Source organism: Lagenorhynchus albirostris, chromosome 3, assembly GCF_949774975.1.
Source record: "Lagenorhynchus albirostris chromosome 3, mLagAlb1.1, whole genome shotgun sequence".
NCBI lineage: Eukaryota > Metazoa > Chordata > Mammalia > Artiodactyla > Delphinidae > Lagenorhynchus > Lagenorhynchus albirostris.
Window position 1 is genome coordinate 90,851,172 of NC_083097.1, and position 20,771 is coordinate 90,871,942.

Sequence of the window (20,771 nt, forward strand, 5' to 3'; positions counted from 1 at the left end):
AGCACATGATTTAATCCTTGTAGAGGTAGTTGACAAGTGCCAATTTGTTGTTGACACTGCCGTGGAACAAAATCAACAAGGGAATTTTATTTCAAACCTTAAATCATTAAGATTTCTTGTATCTCTTTCCTATTCCAGCCCCAGAGCATTATTATATCACTTTTAGGGTCATTTAAAAGCGTTTTGTGTCTACAGCCTGTTCTTTTCCTTTCTTTAAGGAAGTTTTTAGCATTTTTGAACAATATTAACCAGGGTATCTGAAAGTCTTAATTGTCTTAGAACATCAAGGAGCTAAAGCTTCTAAGATTGTCTAGGTGTTCCCCTATTCAAAGCTATCCTCAGTAAGGGATTCAACCCCAAGATGTAACTGATGAGACTTAAATGCTAATATTTCCAGGAGTACTTTTTGATTTTGTTATTCGATAGGTTACAAAGTCATAAGCTTCTTGAATATGTAAATTCTCAGTTTAGTATCTCATAGATGATCACTTAGTTTTCGGATCAAAGGGAGATCTCAGGGCCTTGAAAATATATGCCCCTCACTTCAAATGGTTTGGGAATTCTGCAACCGAGTCATTGCTGTCCAACTGAAAGCAATATAAAATGAGAACTAAATATTGCTGTTTTCATGCCTTCTTGGTCATTTTTAGAGTATTTTGAAAAGTACTGCCTTAACCATGTGAAAACAACTAAAAAGAATGAAAAAGAAATGATGAATTTGTTTCAGTCCTATTAGAACTTGAATGTCTATAGGACCTGGCTGATACTCAGGTCTGTAGTAACCCAGGTGTGACCCTGATGGTCAACAGTAATTAATAAACATAAGAAGTGGCCTTAAAACTTCCATGGAGCTTTACCACAGTAGTACAGCTCTCATCCCAGTCTTGAAAAAAAGGTGAAGGAAGGTGTTTAAATTTGAATGCAAATAGGCACCAATCCCCCTCTTTGATTACCATTCAGCAAGAAGATTATATTGGACATAGTTTAAGATTTTAATGAAGTTGTCTTCCACACTTTTAGGGAAAAAAAGATAAAGCTATATTTTCACCTTTATTAGGCATTTTTCCTTTCTAGGGCTGGAATACTCTCATAAATACTTGTATTTCTACACTTTGTTTTAGTTGGATTAATTTTTATGTGAAGACAGAAAATTGGAAACAGAAGACTAGGAAATATTTACCTTACTTTTACAAATTCTTTCAGGAAAGGCACTGAACATCTACCATGAGCCAGGAGATTTCGTATATATTCTCATTTAATCCTTACAACAATAACACGGTAGGGTAGCAATTATTATCCCCATCTTATCCATGAAGAAATTGAAATAATCCTCACATAGGATAAGAGACTTTATGAAGGGCTCTAAATGGTAGGTCCAGAATTCAAATTGCATTTTTTAAAAAAGTACAACCAAGGATGTTCATTACAGAATGATTTATATTAGTAACAAAACGTAGGCAGTTGTAAGTGTCTAACCATAGGATAGCCATTAATGACACGGGGACATTAGGAAGCTCTTTTTTACATTCTGCTTATGAACATTGGGTAGTCATAAAACTTTATGGTATTTTCAGTGAACACTGTAAGAAACAAAATTGTATTTCCATATTTGAAATATATAAGGAAATATGCACAGTTTTAAAAACTGAAAGGAAGTAAACCAAAATGATAATGATAATGTTACAATGGTAGATACGGTACTCACTTTTATTTTTTATATTTTTTTAAAAGTGGCTGATACCTTTATAAAAATTTATATATGTGTTTATTTTCTTCCAGCCCTGGCAACATGAACATAAAAGAAAATTTGGGAGGCTAACATGATATTCATTTTTTGTAAGCACCTGATATCAATTTCTTTTTTGCATGGATTTGACCATGCAGGTATTGAAGTCACCTCATTGGGGAATATGTGAATAGGAACCCAGCAAAGCTTTTCTTTTGAACTGTCCCTTGACTGGCACAAAGACAAAGCAGAAAATTCGTAGCTGCATCCCTAGAATTCTCTGCTTACCAAGGATCTCACTTCTCCTTCTTTGGGAATGCATAGTATACTCCAGTTCTCACTCTTCTGTTGTCTAATTTTCATCATTTCACTCTCATTTAATCTCTTCTGTGGTTATGTTTGATACACAGCATGTACCACACAAATTAAAGGCAAAGTGTGCTGGTTGAAGAAGAAACTGTGAAAGCTCTATATCCTGTGAGGAATATCAGTACCTGCTGCAGTGGATTTAGAAAGTCAGTAACTGCACCAGAGCTTTTGTTAATTATATTTCTTGGAGCGTTCCCCATTTACCCATGGGAGAGTGCAATCTTGAATAAGTGGTATAGTGACCCTTTGTGGCTCACAATTTAGAAATCACAAGCTATTATCTGTGTAGGCTCTAGAAGATCTGGGTACTGAGCTCTGCCTGTGAGACAGGCATTCTCCACTCCATTGGTGTTGATAACATGACAAAAATGTCATACGGATTTGAATGGCGGGAGAAGTGACTAACCACATCTAATCTCATCTAACCAGAGCTGTTAAACCAGGGATTTTTTCCTTTGAGCCCTCAACCTTTTGTATTCAAACACTAGTACCATCCTTCATTTATTTATTCAATAAATTTATATACCAGGTGTTGTTAAATAACGCTGGCGGTACTAATGTGTAAAAAATGGACAAGCCCTTGCTATCATAGAGCTTATGTTCTGATGGAAGAAACAAATAATGAATTTGTAACTAAACGGTAACATAGATTTGTGTAAATTTTATAAAGGGATTAGAGTAATGATTATGGTATGCGTATATGTGTATGTGTGTTTAGCTACCTTTGATGCAGTGACCTGGGAAGGCCTCTCATTTGTTTTCTGAGTGAAGTGAGAAGGTCTAGTGGAAGAGGGCGTGGCAAGTGTGAAGACCTTGGAGCTTGGTCTGGGAGTTGAGTGGCCTGTATATAGAGAGAAAAATAACATTAGCTCAAAAGGGTGAGGCCACCCCATCCTGAGTTTTAAGACCTTGGTAAAGAGTTTGCATTTACTCTTAGAACAATGGGATGCCAACATTTAAGTTGGAGAGTGACAGGATCTGATTTACATTTTAAAGATATCACTTTGTCTGCTGTGTGCAGAGGGGATGATTGCAAAGACTAAGAATCAAAGCAGGGAGACTAGTTAGGAAGTATTAAAATACTTCTGCAGCCTTTAAAGTAAGTCAGACCAAAATGGTGACATGGTATAATTAATTTCACGTGAAGAAGGGAGTGATCAAATATATCGAATGCTGCTGACAGAGTAAGATAAGATCAGAAAAGTAGTTAGTCTCCTCCAAGGAGACCACTGATTTCTTCTATAAAAGCAGTTTTGGAGGAGTTCTTGGGGTGATGCCAGATTGAATTTCACTGACAAATATATGGGGAAAGGGAGGAGGAAGTGGAGAAAACGCAGAGGCAGCTCTGGAGAGGTTTTCTGCTAAGGGGAGCAGAGCTATGCTTTGGAAGCAGGAAGAGGGGTGAGGGACTGAAGGGTGAGATCTTTTTAAAGATAAGAGGTATTAAATGAAGGTTACTCCCATATATTCTTAATGCCAGGGAGAGATACAGAGATGAAAGAAATAGGAGAGAGAGGTGTATAAAATGTAATGTCCTTTCTACTTTATATATCATGTTCTCTTCCCTTTTTTCTCTCCCTCTGTTAAGCCAAACCTGTTTCTAGAGAACGTCTGGCATCAACCAGATCTTTTGTATAAACTTTGTTCAGCTTGTTATCTATCCCAGGAATATTTTAAGCCTCCTTCATTCACTGTCAAGTAAAAGACTGTTCCCCGTGAAAGAATTTCTAGCATCTGTGAGCAGGAAGTCTTATACTTTAGAGTCTAAGAATGAAGGAGGAGAGGTTACCTCCTTTGGAAGAGCTGCTGTCTTCTGAACCTACCTGATTTACAGAGGTTTCAGGTTCTGAAAGACAAGTGTTTTTCTTTCTGGGTTGAGCTTCTGAGAGCATTTTTGTCTTCTTTAATTCGATCCCAATCCTTGGGATCCTCCTCCATTGGAAAGCTCTACTTTTCCCCTTTTTGCCTCCCAGATGTTTTAGAGTCTGCAGAGAGTAGGAAGTGGCTATTACGGAACTACCAAAGAATACTGTTTCACAATTTTCAAAGCCAAGCTTATCTGAGTGAAATGCTTATTAGTCTTCTCATACTGGTCAGAACCATGTTGGCATTATACTAGTCTTGTTAAATGTAAAACAGAATACTGGTTTCTCTACAGTTTACTTTTTCTGTCGGTCCCACCCCACCATGTCTATTGCTCATCACTGCCTCCACCTCTGAACCGTCACCTCCTCTGTGTAGCTGCCCCTACCGTTCTCCTCTCCATTGAGTCCAAAGTCACACGGAAATACCTGGGAGAAGAACATTCAAGACAAAGAACTATCAAGTACAAAGTGGAAAGGCTCAGAAGTGGAAATGATCTTGGCTTCTGGAAAGATCAATTCGATGATCAGTGAGCTGTAGTAAAAGGGGATGAATGGTAGGTGAGTTCAGTACAATGGACAGGGACACGATATTATTAGCATCTTTCTAAACCTATTTATTCACCGTCTCAGTAAATGGCAATATTATTCTACCCATTTCTCAGGTGGAAAAACAAGCAGTCAACCTTTGCATTTCTCTTTCTCTTATACCCCATAACCAGTCCATCTTCAAATACTGTTGGTTCTTAAAAAAATGTTCATCTACTTCTTACTCACCTCCTTCATCTCTAGCACCTGGGTCTAAGTCACCATCAACTCTCACCTGGATAACTGCCATAACTTCTTATTGAGTCTCTCTGATTTAACTCTTCCAATTATCCTCCCATCCTCATCCCTACAAGAGTCAGAGTATCCGTTTTTTGTTTTGGGGGTTTCTTTTTTCGGTTTCACTGCTTGGCCTGTGGGATCTTAGTTCCCCAACCAGGGATTGAATCCGGGCCCTCAGCAGTGAGAGCGCAGAGTCCTAACCATTGGACTGCCAGGGAATTCCCAAGCGTGAGAGTATCCCTTTAAAAATTAACTGAGGTCATGTCATTCCTCTCTCAAAATCTTCCAAATGTGTCTGACCTCTCTGATACAAAAATATCAAGTCCTTACCATGTTCAACCTGGCTTCTGGTCATTAGGAGACTCTGTCATCATCTACTGTTTTCCTCCTCTGTCACTTTCCTCTGGCTAAACTGGCCTCTTTGTTGGAGGCATAAGGGAGGAGAAATGGTTTGGACATAGCAATGAGTAGCAAAAAGGACACCCTGTCCTCCTTCCAGGCCCTATGGTACCTTTCCTACTGGCATGAAAACAAGTCACTACTTGGGAAGACCCTAAAGAAAGTAAGGTAGTCATGAGATGCCCAGGTTTCTGTTAGGTCAAGAAGATAAAGGAATAATCAGACTTGGCTAAAATTGTGTAGTTGTTGGAGATATTAGCCTCAGATAGGAAAAACTCAGTATTTTTCTCAGTGTCCCACATTTGATTTTTACATTTTCAAATAGCAGTTCCTAGCTTTCAAATCCTTGTAGGCTAAAACTATCATTCTTGAATTTAACAAAGCTCCAGTTGTCAAGTCTTTTCACCACGCATGTTAGTGCCAGCATGTACTTGTTGATATGTCAGAAACCAGGATGCTAAATTAAGCAGAAGCTATGCAGGAAAGAATTGTGAAAATTTAAAGGTATTTGTCTGCTTATTTACCCATTAATAATTTACATTTTGCCTCTTTCCACAAAGGATTTGAGGAGCACAGTTCTGTACTTCACATCATGTTCGCTGGTCATTGTTAAAACCAAAAATGAGCCTAAGAAGCCAGAGAAATATTGAAGTTTCAGAGTCCGGACAGATCTAGACCACATCTGAGATAGCCAAGAGGATCAAGACCACCAGAAATCTGGTGCTGTAGTCCCTCTCCTTTTCTCCAATTCATTCACCACCTCTGTCTCTATCCATCATTCTCACATGCAGAAACTGGTTTTCCTTTTTCTTCCCCCTTAATTCCTCATTACTTTCTTCTCACATATTTTTCAATTCTTCCTGCTTTTCTTCCCTCAACCTTTCCAGGCCCAGCACAGGAGTATATTTGCTGTGTATCTCAGTGAAGGGCCCACATTTCATCAACTTTATTCCAATGGTGAGCTTTTTTCTCTGATGTTACTCTAAAATTATACCTCTTATCCATTTCTCTTTCTCCCCTCATGGAGGCAGACAGCAAAGTTGGGATTTCTTTCAATATTAAGGAATCTTGATTTCCGTGGAGGTTTAAAACTGTACAAATCTGTATAATCACTCTTATTAAATTATTTAGTTTTTTTCTTAAATGATTTTATGAGGATGAAAGGGTGTATTTCTTTGAATATTTAGGGCATTTCAAATAGGGGAGCTAAAATAAGGCTTTACAGAAAAAGCCCACGTGTCCAAGCCATTTTATGATTATCCATTTCATATTGGCAACTAGAACAATGGCACAAAGAATGTAAGTGGGAGACAAAGCTCTTTCTGATGGGCAGTAAAATACAGCAAATTAGAAAAGCAGAACTGTGGTCCCACTGCTGTCGATCTGGTTTTCCTGTGACAGATAAAAACTCAAGAGTGAACCGTGATTGGACAAAACTCTTACGGGCCTTCTTAGATTCCTTCCACCTGCCTGTCTTCCAGACCAGGGAGGGCTGGATTGCCTGCTGGCCAATTCATGCAACTAAGCCAACCCAGACACACACCTTAAGTTTCTGGCTCTTCCGCCACTTCTAGATTTGAATGAGATATGATATCTGATGAGGAGGGATATGGCATTACAAGTGACTGCCAAAAAGACTACATATGCAACCCAGAGGTATGAAAAAGTTAACACCACAGGGCCAAAATTCACCAGTGGGAAACAGGAGGAGGTTCCTGGGCAGGTAAATTCCCTCTCTTTCTGCCTTTCCATGAACTTCTTCAAGGCATGGTGACCTTGTATAGCTCCTCTAGGGAAGTACTGTGTGCCAGTTGGATACAACTACCCATGTGACCTGCTGTGTCTTTACAGCTCAATGTAGCCAGTGGGCTTACTGCACTGTGTCACCTCTTACCTTGCTGCATTTCCCTTTTTCCTCATTCTCACTGCATTGGGTTTGCACATTCCAAATAAAATACCTGAATGTTAATCCTCGCCTTACATTAGTTTTCTGGGAAACCTAAGTTAGAATGTTAGTAATGTGTATTTTTATAATTGAAAATTGTTAGTAATTAAAAACTACCATTCTTTAAGTTATTTCGTACATAGTGAAGGTATATTTTATGGATTTCAATATTGTTGTAATGTTGACTTGTTAAAGCCATCTGTTCGTGCTTCTGAAGATGCTAATTATAGTAGCTCTTGAAGCTAATTTCAAGTGGCAATAATGACTGTTCAGGTAGCTGCCCATTGACTCTTGTGGCTTGCTTAACGGTTATTTTCTAGGAAAACAACACTTATTCTGAATGGCAGTGCCAGTGCTCAGACCCTATCCTGACCTACCCAGGTAATTGGAAGGGGAAGTCAGAAGTAGGAAGGAAACAATAGCTCCTGGAACTAGAGAAATATTGAGAAGATATCAGATGAAATGGCTGTCAAGACGCACACCAGTGTGACCTCCAAGACCTGACACCTTTGGAGGAACCACCCCCAAAGTCCGGCTGCCTAGGAACCTCTAGACTTTGTTTCAAAAAGATGACAAATTATACTCAGCTAATCTCTCTGGGAAGGATTTTCAGACCTCAGCCTTGTCTTGTCCTTGGCTTCTCAGTCATTTATCTGCCTGCTTTTTTGTCCACTTCTCCCTCTCAACTTTACCCCCTGCTGGTTTCCTTGGTTGTCATTACTTTGGCTTCTAGTCCAGATTTTGTCATTCAGTTTACTCTCTGTGGATTGATGGTTTTTAATACCCCGTTTTTCTCTAACTTCCTTCTTCTTCGATTCTTCTCAGGCTCCACTTAAGTCATGACCTGCATTCAACCTGGGCTCCAGCATTCAGAGCAGGAAGGAGACTGCATTCACATTTTTCTTTCATTTAAATTATTACTACAGTTTTGTTCTTTTTTTTTTTTTAAGAAGATGTTGAGCATAGGAGTTTATTAATTAATTTATTTATTTTTGGCTGTGTTGGGTCTTCGTTTCTGTGTGAGGGCTTTCTCTAGTTGTGGGGAGCGGGGGCCACTCTTCATTGCGGTGCACGGGCCTCTCACTGTCGCGGCCTCTCTTGTTGTGGAGCACAGGCTCCAGACACGCAGGCTCAGTAGTTGTGGCTCACGGGCCTAGTTGCTCCGCAGCATGTGGCATCCTCCCAGACCAGGGCTCGAACCCGTGTCCCCTGCATTAGCAGGCAGATTCTCAACCACTGCGCCACCAGGGAAGCCCCCACAGTTTTGTTCTTTTCTTTCTATTTTCTGTTTTCAAATGTATAATGTTAAGTTTTCTGGAGTACTGGTTCCCAGACTTTTGGGCTTCAGGAGCCCTTTTTACTCTCCAACTTACTGAGAATCCCAAATAGCTATACACATTTAATATATTAGAGATGAAAGAATCTCGATATAATAGAGCAGGGGTCCCCAACCTCACGGCCGCAGACCAGTACCTGTCTGCGGCCTGTTAGGAATGGGGCCGCACAGCAGGAGGTGAGCGGCGGGTGAGCGAGACAAGTTTCACGTGCCGCTCCCCATCGCTCGCATTACCACCTGAACCATCTGCCACTTCCCCACTCCCACATCCGTGGAAAAATTTTCTTCCACGAATCCAGTCCCTGGTGCCAAAAAGGTTGGGGACCGCTGTAATAGAGATTAAAGAATTTTTAAGTATTTATTAATTAATTAAAACTATAACAGTAATAAACCCAGTATGTTTTAACATAAATAACATTTTTAATGAAAAGTAACTATTTTCCAAAATAAAAAAATACTTAGAAGAGTGGCATTGTTTTGTAAATCTCTTTATTATCTGGCTTAATAGAAGAAAGTTGGATTCTCATCTGCTTCTGCATTCAATATGTTGTTTTGTTTCAAGTATAGGAAAAACTCTAGCCTTACCCAGATGTGCAGTTGGGAAAGGGAGAACCTCATACATACCCTGAGTGAGTCTTAGGGACCCGGAACGTCCTCTGATCACACTTTGAGAACCACTGATCTGGAGTATAGTGGGAAAATAATTACCCTTTTCAAAATTACCTTTAAAGAAAAATTAATTCTGAATTAAAAATAAATAACTACATTAGAAGATTGCTAGTCCAAATAATCTAGTATGTTATGAATATTTCCAGAGTTTAGATAACTTTCAAAGAAATAATTTTTGAAGGCATCCCATATTTAATGTGTGACATAACATGATAAAAAATAAATTTGCTTAAAATTCATATTTGTATTAAAAAGTTTTTGTTTACTATGTCATATGCAAAAATTAAAGGATCTCTCTGACACTTATTTTATATGGATCAAAAACATACAAAAACAAGGTGGGGACTTCCTTGGTGGCTCAGTGGTTAAGAATCCGCTTGCCAATGCAGGGGACACGGGTTCGATCCCTGGTCCGGGAAGATGCCACATGCCGCGGAGCAACTAAGCCCATGCACCACAACTGCTGAGTCTGGGCTCTAGAGCCCACGAACCACAACTACTGAAGACCAGGCGCTTAGAGCCCATGCTCCACAACAAGAGAATCCACCGCAATGAGAAGCCCGTGCTCTGCAATGAAGAGTAGCCCCTGCTCGCCGCAACTAGAGAAAGCCCGCACACAGCAACAAAGACCCAACACAGCCAAAAATAAATAAATAAATAAATATTTGAAAAAAAAAAACAAGGGGGAAAACCGTATATTACATAAATGCTAAATGTGTAGTGAAAAAAATATGTTTGAATATTAACAAATCTTAATTTAGAGACACCCATGTCCTTAAAATTTTTTTAAGCATCATGCAGTAATTTAAAATATATTTATTTTGTATTAGTAACTCCTTATTGTCCTGTGGAAGAGAAGATTGTGATAAAAAATAATCAGTATTCACTAATTTGTATGGAAACACAAAAGACCCCGAATAGCCAAAGCAATCTTGAGAAAGAAAAACGGAGCTGGAGGAATCAGGCTCCCTGACTGCAGACTATACTACAAAGCTACAGTAACCAAGACAGTATAGTACTGGCACAAAAACAGAAAGATAGATCAATGGAACAGGATAGAAAGCCCAGAGATAAACCCACGCACATATGGTCACCTTAACTTTGATAAAGGAGGCAGGTATGTACATTGGAGAAAGGACAGCCTCTTCAATAAGTGGTGCTGGGAAAACTGGGCAGCTACCTGTAACACTCCCTAACACCATACACAAAAATAAACTCAAAATGGATTAAAGACCTAAATGTAAGGCCAGACACTATCAAACTCTTAGAGGAAAACATAGGCAGAACACTCTATGACATAAATCACAGCAGGATCCTTTTTGACCCACCTCCTAGAGAAATGAAAATAAAAACAAAAATAAACAAATGGAACCTAATGAAACTAAAAAGCTTTTGCAAAGGAAACCATAAACAAGACGAAAAGACAACGCTCAGAATGGGAGAAAATATTAGCAAATGAAGCAACTGACAAAGGATTAATCTCCAAAATTTATAAGCAGCTCATGCAGCTCAATATCAAAAAAACAAATGACCCAATCCAAAAATGGGCAGAAGACCTAAATAGACAGTTCTCCAAAGAAGATATACAGATTGCCAACAAACACATGAAAGAATGCTCAACATCATTAATCATTAGAGAAATGCAAATCAAAACTACATTGTGATATCATCTCACACCAGTCAGAATGGCCATCATCAAAAAATCTACAAACAATAAATGCTGGAGAGGGTGTGGAGAAAAGGGAACACTCTTGCACTGTTGGTGGGAATGTAAATTGGTGTAGCCACTATGGAGAACAGTATGGAGGTTCCTTAAAATACTAAAAATAGAACTACCATATGACCCAGCAATCCCACTACTGGACATATACCCTGAGAAAACCATAAGTCAAAAAGAGTCATGTACCAAAATGTTCATTGCAGCTCTGTTTATACTAGCCAGGATGTGGAAACAACCTAAGTGTCCATCGACAGATGAATGGATAAAGAAGATGTGGCACATATATACAATGGAATATTACTCAGCCATAAAAAGAAACGAAATTGAGTTATTTGTAGTGAGGTGGATGGACGTAGAGTCTGTCATACAGAGTCAAGTAAGTCAGAAAGAGAAAAACAAATACTGTATGCTAACACATATATATGGAATCTAAAAAAAAAAGGTCATGAAGAACCTAGGGGCAAGACGGGAATAAAGACACAGACCTACTAGAGAATGGACTTGAGGACACAGGGAGGGGGAAGGGTAAGCTGGAACAAAGTGAGAGAGTGGCATGGACATATATACACTACCAAATATAAAATAGATAGCTAGTGGGAAGGAGCCGCATAGCACAGGGAGATCAGCTCGATGCTTTGTGACCACCTACAGGGGTGGGATAGGGAGGGTGGGAGAGAGGGAGATGCAAAAGGGAAGAGATATGGGGATATATGTATATGTATAGCTGATTCACTTTGTTATAAAGTAGAAACTAACACACCATTGTAAAGCAATTATACTCCAATAAAAGAAATCTGTATTCACTGAATGATTCCTCTTATATGAGGCATCTAAAATAGTCAGACTCATACAAGTAGAGAGTAGGATTGTGCTTCCTAAGTGATAGGTGGAGGGGGAGATGGAGAGTTGTTGTTCAATGAGTATCACGTTACAGTTATACAAAATGAGTAAGTTCCAGAGATCTACTGTACAACATAATGCCCAGAGTTAATAATAAGGTATTGTTCACTTAAAAATTTGTTGAGGGTAGATTTCACATTAAGTGTGCTTACCCCCCGCCACACACACACATCACATACACACACACACAGCAAAGGGACACAGGAAACTTTTGGAGGTGATGGATATGTTTATTACCTTGATTGTGGTGATGGTAACATGAATCTATACACGTGTCCAAACTCACCACATTGTATACATTAATTACGTGTGGTTTTTTGTATACCAATTATACCTCAGCAAAGCTAGAAAAAAATTTAAAATTTTTAAAATAATTTAAAAATTATCATCTATATCCAAATTTTCCTCAACAGCATCTACAGAAGTGAAATGGAGTGTGAACCAAGAACTCTTTGGAAGAGATCTGTCAGTGTCATCTGCCTGTTTTAGCAATGCCCCTCTTTCTCAGAGCTCTCCCTTTTGATACAAGTAGAAAGACTCTTGCTCAATAGCAAATTTTCATGAAGTATGTGATTTTTTAACTAGATAAAATAACTTTTATAGCGTTTTCCTCTAATACTACATTACCCAGAGACCATGCTGTCAATATCCCATGTGTTGAGCTGTCTGATATCACTGAGTGGCCATCAGCAGCCCACATATCACACTAGCATCACCTGTGCACACTTTAACAAGTCTTTCTTCATTTTATATTAACAGTAGTGTGACTTTTTTGTTTTTTTAATAAATTTATTTATTTATGGCTGCGTTGGGTCTTCATTGCTGTGCACGGGCTTTCTTTAGTCATGACAAGCAGAGGCTACTCTTCGTTGCAGTGCGCGGGCTTCTCATTGCAGTGGCTTCTCTTGTTGCGGAGCACAGGCTCTCGGCATGCAGGCTTCAGTAGTTGTGGCATGCGGGATCAGTAGTTGTGGCACCTGGGCTTAGTTGCTCCTCAACTTGTGGGATCTTACTGGACCAGGGATCAAACCTTCATCCCCTGCATTGGCAGGTGGATTCTTAACTGCTGCGCCACCTGAGAAGTCCAATAGCATGACTTTTAATCGCTAATAATTTCAAAGTCTTTTAGAGTTAGCCCACTGTTTGAATGATAGCTGTATTTTGACTCACAGAAAAATGATCTTCCACTGAACAATGGAATTTTTAAAACAAAACTTGTTTACAACTTACATTCTTCTATCTTCTTATGGCATCTTCTAGAGGAGTCTTATGCCCAAAATTAGATTTTAATCTTCCTCTGAAAAAGATGATATTTTGTTTTTTCATATGCCCAGCATTGTTTAACATGAGGCTGAGCACATTAAAAACTACATTAGGGCTTTCCTGGTGGCGCAGTGGTTGAGAGTCCGCCTGCCGATGCAGGGGACATGGGTTCATGCCCCGGTCCGGGAAGATCCCACGTGCTGCGGAGCGGCTGGGCCCGTGAGCCATGGCCGCTGAGCCTGCGCGTCTGGAGCCTGTGCTCCGCAACGGGAGAGGCCACAGCAGTGAGAGGCCAGTGTACCGCAAAAAAAAAAAAAAAACTACATTAGACCCTTACTATGTACTATACATTCATTACGTATACATTCAGGAGAGATCCTTGACTCCCCAGTTCCATGGAACACATTTTATCTTTTTTAAATAGATCAGATTTTTAGGCTTTCCTCTGCCTCAGACATTTAGAGAATATGATGAATGTTGTAGATCCTCTTCCCTCCCAGAAAACACATAGATCTGAGGAACTGCTTTATCCAAATCTCTACTCCAGGCTTTCATATTGAGTCATCATTTCCTTAGACCCCTTTATTTTCCTTCAGCTTACATCACTGATAGCATCACGCAACTCTGGATAACTTAAGTAGAAAAGGAGATTCAGTAGCTCACATAATAAGACAGCTCAAAGGGCAAACTAGCTTATGCAAAACTGAATCCAGTGGATTACATGGTCAGCGGTACTCATTCTTCATCTCTAGCAATGTTTTTTTCTGTGTTGGCTCCATTTTCAGTGAAGTGATCTCCATATGGTATCAAAAATGGTCCCTGGTAGTGGCAGACTCTATATTCTTGCTCTCACAGTTTCAGAGGAAAAGAGAATACCTCTTTCTTGATTATATGAGCAATATTTGGGGGGAGGACCCAGATTGTAATGACTTGGATCTGGTGGATATCCCAGACTCAAGTCACTTTGGCCAGAGAAGAGAGTAATCTGAATGGTTAGGCTGGGTTATGTGCTCACTTCTGTGGGAAAAAGGCAGGCGAAGTGATTGACAACTCCAATGGGTTTGGGTCAAGGATTCAAAAAAGAAAGGAAGAGGAGGAGGAATAGGTTGAGATGTAGTTGTGCCTTAGTGGTGATAGCGATAATTTTTTATAGCAAAGGGGCCACACAAGCGGTCTGACAAGTTGTGACCCATATTTGTAACTAGTTCTCTTTATGTCTGAAACAGAGAGGAAAGACATGCAGCTGGACAAAAAAGGGAGGAAGCAACACTTAGAAATTAACCTCTGCCATTGACCTGATTCATCCAGGTGGTTATTGCTGTTTCTGACTCTCTGCTACAATGAAGCTATTTCTAAGGCGGGAGTATCTTTCAGTTTCTCTCATTTTGCCTTTTAGGTGGACAAAAAAATCGTAAGAACTGAGATAGGAGTTCTTCTTCGCCTCTCACATCCAAACATTGTAAGTGGTTTTTAGCCTGTTATTTCAAATAATCTCCAATGTTACAGGATGAGATTTTTGTTCTTTACTGTCCATTCTGATGATGAGAAAGGGATTCTTCCACCTCCAGTAAGTAGCCACCTTGGCCTAGCTCTTGTCCTTATCTGATCCCGTTTTTCAATTCTTTTTAACTGAATAAATCTTAAGAATAATACCCCTTGAAAGAGTTGCAAAATGGGCAGATCAGCAATATATACCATTGATGTTTTCATGCATGAGGATAACTAAAATTGCAGAGTTTTTTTCCCTCTAATAAGACACTGGCTTTTTTCCTTTTGTGGGCCTATCTTATTAATATGCCATTGCTGAAAACGCCTGTGAAGAAAATGCATTGCTTTCCATAGTCATTTCACTCTCCTATGAGAGAGTATTTGCTTCAGAGACAATGTGAAGATTCAAATAAATAATGTACTTGAATGGGGAAAATAAAACGTCCTCCCAAGCTCTGCTCTAGGCTATGTCCAGACAAAGGCACTGAGGGAAAGAAGGGCTGGGGAAAAGCTTTCTTGAGCCAGTGAAGTGAAAAGAACAAAATCATTTTCCAGACCATAACTTGTTTCTATAAATTGAGTCACTTACTTAAAATATTTTACTCATTTCTCTGAGAAAGTTGTGGTGTTCCCAAGGATGACCTGCAATGCTTAGGCTCAAGGCAAAGTGCTTAAAACTTGTATATTAGTTAGCAATGCACTCAGCTGTAAATAACAGAAAACTTGAATATGGTGGTCTAAACAAATATTTTTCTTATGTTGTAAGAAATCAGAAGGCAGGCAGTTGTTAACACTCGTTCACTTCCTCGGTGATGCCATCCAGGACCCAGACACCTTCCATCCATTGGTTCGCCCATCTTCAGTGCACTGGCTTTCACCTTCATGCTTTTCCCTCATGGTCCTAAAATGGCTGCTCCACAGTGTTCACAAGTCTTCAGGTCTATGTTCAAGACAGCAAGTAGTGGAAAGGCTTAACGAGCAGAGGCTGATGAGAAGCGTAAAGGCTTTTTCCAGAATTTCCGGCTGCAGTAGAATTCTCTTCAGTTTGTGGCCACAAGATGTGGTCACAAAATCACCCTAAACTGCATGGAGACTGAAAAATTAGGGAGTAGGGTTATCATAAGTGGCCTAGACCAAACATAATCCATAATTTAAGGCTAGGTACCTTGCTTCCCTAAACAAATCAGGGTTCAGTAAAGTAGGGGGAGAAGGGCTTTGGGTAAGCAATTAACAAAATTTACCATATATAATCACCACTTTTACATTATCCGTCTTATTTCTTTCAAAGAGAAGTCAATATGGAATTTTCCTCAAATATAGATCAGTCCTGGTCACTAGATTCTCAGAAGGAAAATATCCAAAATTGGATAGATTATCTGAATGTGATGAAAACCCTGTTATGGTCAATCAAATCACTATCACTGTTACTTTTCTGAGTATCCTTTCATCTACCAGCAACTTCTTAGCTGTTAAAGGGATTCCCTTTCCCTACAGACAGACTTTAACCTGGTCCTGTTCTGTCTCAGACCCCTAATTGAAGTCCCTTTCTAGGAGAAAGAGGCATTTGCATCTCTACCAACCATGATACTTTCAAATGGTTTAGGAAGTTTTGTTTGCTTCTGGTTTGTTTTGTTTGTTTTTTGGTTTTTTTTTAATTCTGTTGAAATGCAGAAATTGGGATGATTTGGCAAAATTTAAGAAGCATTTCTAAGGCAGGTATCTTTCAACTATCAAGATGAAAAATATAAAAACTCAAAAGGACCTTTGAAGAAATTAGGTAACTGATAAAAACAATCAGAGAGTGACAAATGACTGCCTGGTACTAGAATAAGGAAGCTTTTTTAACCATGATCCAACATATTGCTATTACAGAGAGTGCTGTTGTAGCCATAATTTTAACTATTTCCTAGAAACTTAAAAATAAAGAATTTGTGATTTTTTTTTATATCTTTTCCCAGATAAAACTTAAAGAGATATTTGAAACCCCTACAGAAATCAGTCTGGTCCTAGAACTCGTCACAGGGGGAGAGCTGTTTGACAGGTGAGTAGGTCCTGGCAATGTAACCACAGTAAGGTTTTGCTTCCAGTCACCAAAAATAACCAAAAGGAAATTTCTCCTGAAATTTTTCATAATGACATATTACACCAGTTGATAACTTCTACTAAAATAAATCTTAAAAGGAGTGTAGGGGCTTCCCTGGTGGCGCAGTGGTTGAGAGTCCGCCTGCTGATCCAGGGGACACGGGTTCATGCCCCGGTCCGGGAAGATCCCACATGCCGCGGAGAGGCTAGACCCTTGAGCCATGGCCTCTGAGCCTGCGCATCCGGAGCCTGTGCTCCGCAACGGAAGAGGCCACAACAGTGAGAGGCCTGCGTACCGCAAAAAAAAAAAAAAGGAGTGTAGAATGGAAAGAGTGTGATATTTGATAAGATGTGGGTAGACTAAAATTTGGGATGCTTAGTGAACAAAAATAGAAACATTGTACTATTTACTTCTGCAAATATTTACTTCTAGATAAAAAGCAGAATTTCTAAAGTCATACTAAATCTAAACTAAATAGTAAGATTTATAAGAATATTTTGTGAGAAAATGCTCAATGAGAATTATAGAAAGTTAAACATGTATTATAATAGTATTCTTTATTATGATCCAAAAGCCATAAAAATCAATTCTCTCCAAATGATTGTTTCTAGGCCTACTTTCTTTGTTAGGCTGTGTAAAGAGTTCCAAGTTGCAGAGAAAAACATGTTCTGTTATATCCAATTATAGCCAATTTTAGTTGTCTGTTCATACGTTCATCACTCAAGGCAGAGGTTTGAGGATGGCAGGGAGTATTTCTGGAAATCTGGTAGAGCATAATATAGGCACACTATTTGTACAAGAGACACACACTTTAAGCTTCCATAGCTTTCCAACCCTCCTTATCTTCTCTGAATTCCCTCTTTGCCCTGATGGGCAGCTCTTTGCTGTGCTGAACAGGGTAATTAAGCAAGAATGGAATTGGAAGAAGACAAAGAGACTGAGTAGGTATATATCAGAAATGGTAAGAAACTGCAGTTTCTGTGATGTAAAGGTCTTATTGGTTGAAGAAAGGGTTAAGAGAGAAGTGGACTGAAGACAGAAGCCAGCAGAGAGGTTGATGAACTGCTAATGTAGCATGAGTGCCTGGAGCACAGTAAATTCTCAATAAATATTTGCTGCATGAATGAGTGAGTAAGCAACTGCTACAATGAATGGACTCTGAGGAGAAAGATACCTAAGGGTTTAGAATGTGTTAGGAGAAGAGCGTGCCCCCCCTTCCTCCCCACCCCTACTCCACCCAGTTAAATTTACTGCCTCTTTAAGAGCTTCCAAAAGTCTTTGTATTGGTTTTCAAAGTTCCTTTCTGCTTTTAATGTTACCCAGTGCAGATTTGGATCTTCAGATAGGAAGGAGCAAAATGGCCTTGATTGGAGCTACATATGTATCTTCAACATTTTGTTCAGATGTATATTAAAGTTTCCTTAGAGCAAGTTATGTGAATTTATCAGATTTTAAAAATTGTAGCATTTAAACTATATTCATTCTTTACAAATAAATGAGTCACCTGAGGGAAGTAAGCATAGGTAGCCTAGACATATATTGATACTTCTTCTTATGGTATTTGGCTCATAGTCAGTTGGACTCATGGTTTTAAATCCTGACTTAAGGAACAAATAACTAACATAGAGCGGTTTGCTTAACTTCTCTGAACCTCAGAACAAATTTGAAGCTGTACTATGATCTTAAGGAAGCTGAGACACTCTGATCCACTATAAGGATAGCCTTATCCTAAAACTGTCATGTTCCCATATGCTTAGTCAAGACTCTTCTGGACTAGTTTATTTGAATGTTGCCTAAATTTGCCAATAATTGGTCCTTTTTCAACACCTTTTTAGCTGACTTCTTTCATGGACATATTCCTTCTTTAGGTACATTAACAGAGTCAAATTATAGTTAGATCCTGCTGGCTCTGGAGCCGTGAGATCTTCCTAAGGAAGACTTACATATTTCTCTGCTAATTATGGTTTAACAGAGAAAAATCTCCTGTTCTTTGTAAATAATTGCAGGACAGGAATTTCACAATGAAGTTGTCATCTACCAATGGCACTTACTATTTACCTTCTAACCTCTGTTTGTTTAAATCATTTTGGAATCAGGAGTCTCTTTCCTTCCCTTCTCCCCAGCCTTTCTGGTTCTCTCATCTTGCAGTCTAGTTGATTTTGATGGAATAGAGTTAATTCAGCTATAGATAAGAGTGAAAAACTAAATGCTGTTGATAAATTTCAGGTACAGTGATAAATGGATGAAATATTCGGATTTAACAGAGGACATCTGAAGAATGGCAGGCAGCCAGTAGAGCACTCAGCTACTCTATAAACTCTTAGTGGTCGTACATAATAGACTTTTTTCCCCCTGAATGTTGTTGTCCACATATCTGTTGCCATTAAGTTACTTAATTCTACAGTTATCTTTAAATTTGAATCAAACTGAAAATATATCCTGCATTATTATCCATTTATTTCTTTCTTGAGAGTTAAAAATCAAAATATGGTCTCTCTTTCCTGTACTTAGGTCAAAAACCAAACATATTTAATTGTAATGATAGAAATTCATTTCTGGTCTAATGATGACTCTAATAGTATCTAATGAATGAACTAATGGAGCAACTGATGAAGCGATAATTATGTTAGTCCACTATAGTCAAAATGGTTGTATTTTATTAACAAAAGATCTGTCCTATGGTGCTCCTAAAAACTGAAACATGGTAAATCCAAGTGGAATCTGCTGTTTCATGTAGAGTATGAATAGTAAATTGCATAGGACAATGGATTACAATTTTAGGGATTAAAATCAGTGATATTTTGTGTCCAAGATAATCCCCCAAAAAAATTTCCACAAAATTACGATATCATGGAAAAACCTCCAGAACATTTTCTGTTCCGTCTCAATCTAGTCACAATTCTTATAAATTTATTGAACTTTTTAAGTGGACAAGTTCTGAGGTTGTTTAAGAGTAAATTTTCAAGTAGTTTTTTTCCAGAAAATGATTGTATTTTAAGACAACTAAGTTAGCAGTGTCCTTCTGGTCTTCTAATTAAATTTTTTTAAAGGTTGTTTTTTTTTTTTCTGATTTTTGTCTAACTCCAGTATCAGAATAACTTGTGAATTTTTAATTGTCTTTTTTTTTCTGTTTTCTCCTTGTGTTTTTGCGTGCTAGATTATGTTTGTTCAAATGCTAAACATTATGTATAAAAGGTTTTAGAATTTGAGGCTTTAAATGTTGTTGCCTTCCAAAAGAGCAGATTTTATTTTGCTCTAACAGGCAGTTAAGGTAAGGAACAGATCACTTTAACCTAATCAGGCAGTGGACTGATTCAAAGCTGGGCTTCCTGAGGGTGGATCTATTTCTTGTCAACTGTTACTCATAGGGTTTTGCTCTTTAAGGGTCCCAATTTAAGCCAGGCGATTTTGCGAGGGCCCCCCTTCCTTGACAGACAGAACCTAAATGCCAGCTTCTGTTCCCTCTACCCTGTGAGATGGCCCCATCAGCTACTGATTTAGAATCAGTAAATGCTTTTAAAGGGAAAGCATAGGCATCAGATATCAGGGTTGTTTTTCTTCTCTTCTAGATCTTGGCTCCTTAAGCCTTAACTTCCTTGGTAACTCTGAGATGTCTTCAAATATACTTTAAAATATATTTTATTTAGCTTGTTTTCATTGTTCTTGGCTGTACGCTTGTCTACCCCACCATTACTGAGAGCAAAAATTCAGTACATGTGGTTTTAAAAGTTCTTTCACAGACACTAGTGTGTCTTCCTCTTTTATGTCAACCCTTTGGGGCAAGCAGATGAAGAGCATTGTCCCCACTATACAGATGTGGAAACTGAGAATGAGTCAAGGTAAATGATCTTCCCCAAATAGGCAGCTGGTGTGTCTTTTCGTCCAACTCTTCCTCCTCATATGGCCTCACTGTCTTTCTTATTAAATCCAGTTAGCACCTTTTAAATCATTTCCAAGGGAATAAACTATTGTTTATTGTGTTTATGGAGAATCCCTGATGTATTGGTTGGTCCTATGCAAAACTGTGTATGATTTAACTCACTCAATCACCCTTCATGTTTTTCTAAGGCATTATTATCCCCATTTTTTTCAAGAACACCAACTGTAGAAATTGAGAAGTCATAAAGTCAGGCCTGAAACTCACATCTGTCTGACTACAAACTTTCTTTTTTCATTTCCCAAA

The 20,771-nt window shown here is 38.7% G+C and overlaps 1 protein-coding gene across 1 annotated transcript in view; it reads left to right on the forward strand.

Annotated features, from left to right (window-relative positions):
- CAMK4 (calcium/calmodulin dependent protein kinase IV) overlaps positions 1-20,771 on the forward strand; it is a 217,151-nt gene that overhangs the window by 124,795 nt on the left and 71,585 nt on the right. The window contains exons 3-4 of the mRNA XM_060146187.1: positions 14,414-14,476; positions 16,464-16,546. Coding sequence (XP_060002170.1) covers positions 14,414-14,476; positions 16,464-16,546 — 146 coding nt within the window. The remainder of the gene's footprint in view (positions 1-14,413; positions 14,477-16,463; positions 16,547-20,771) is intronic.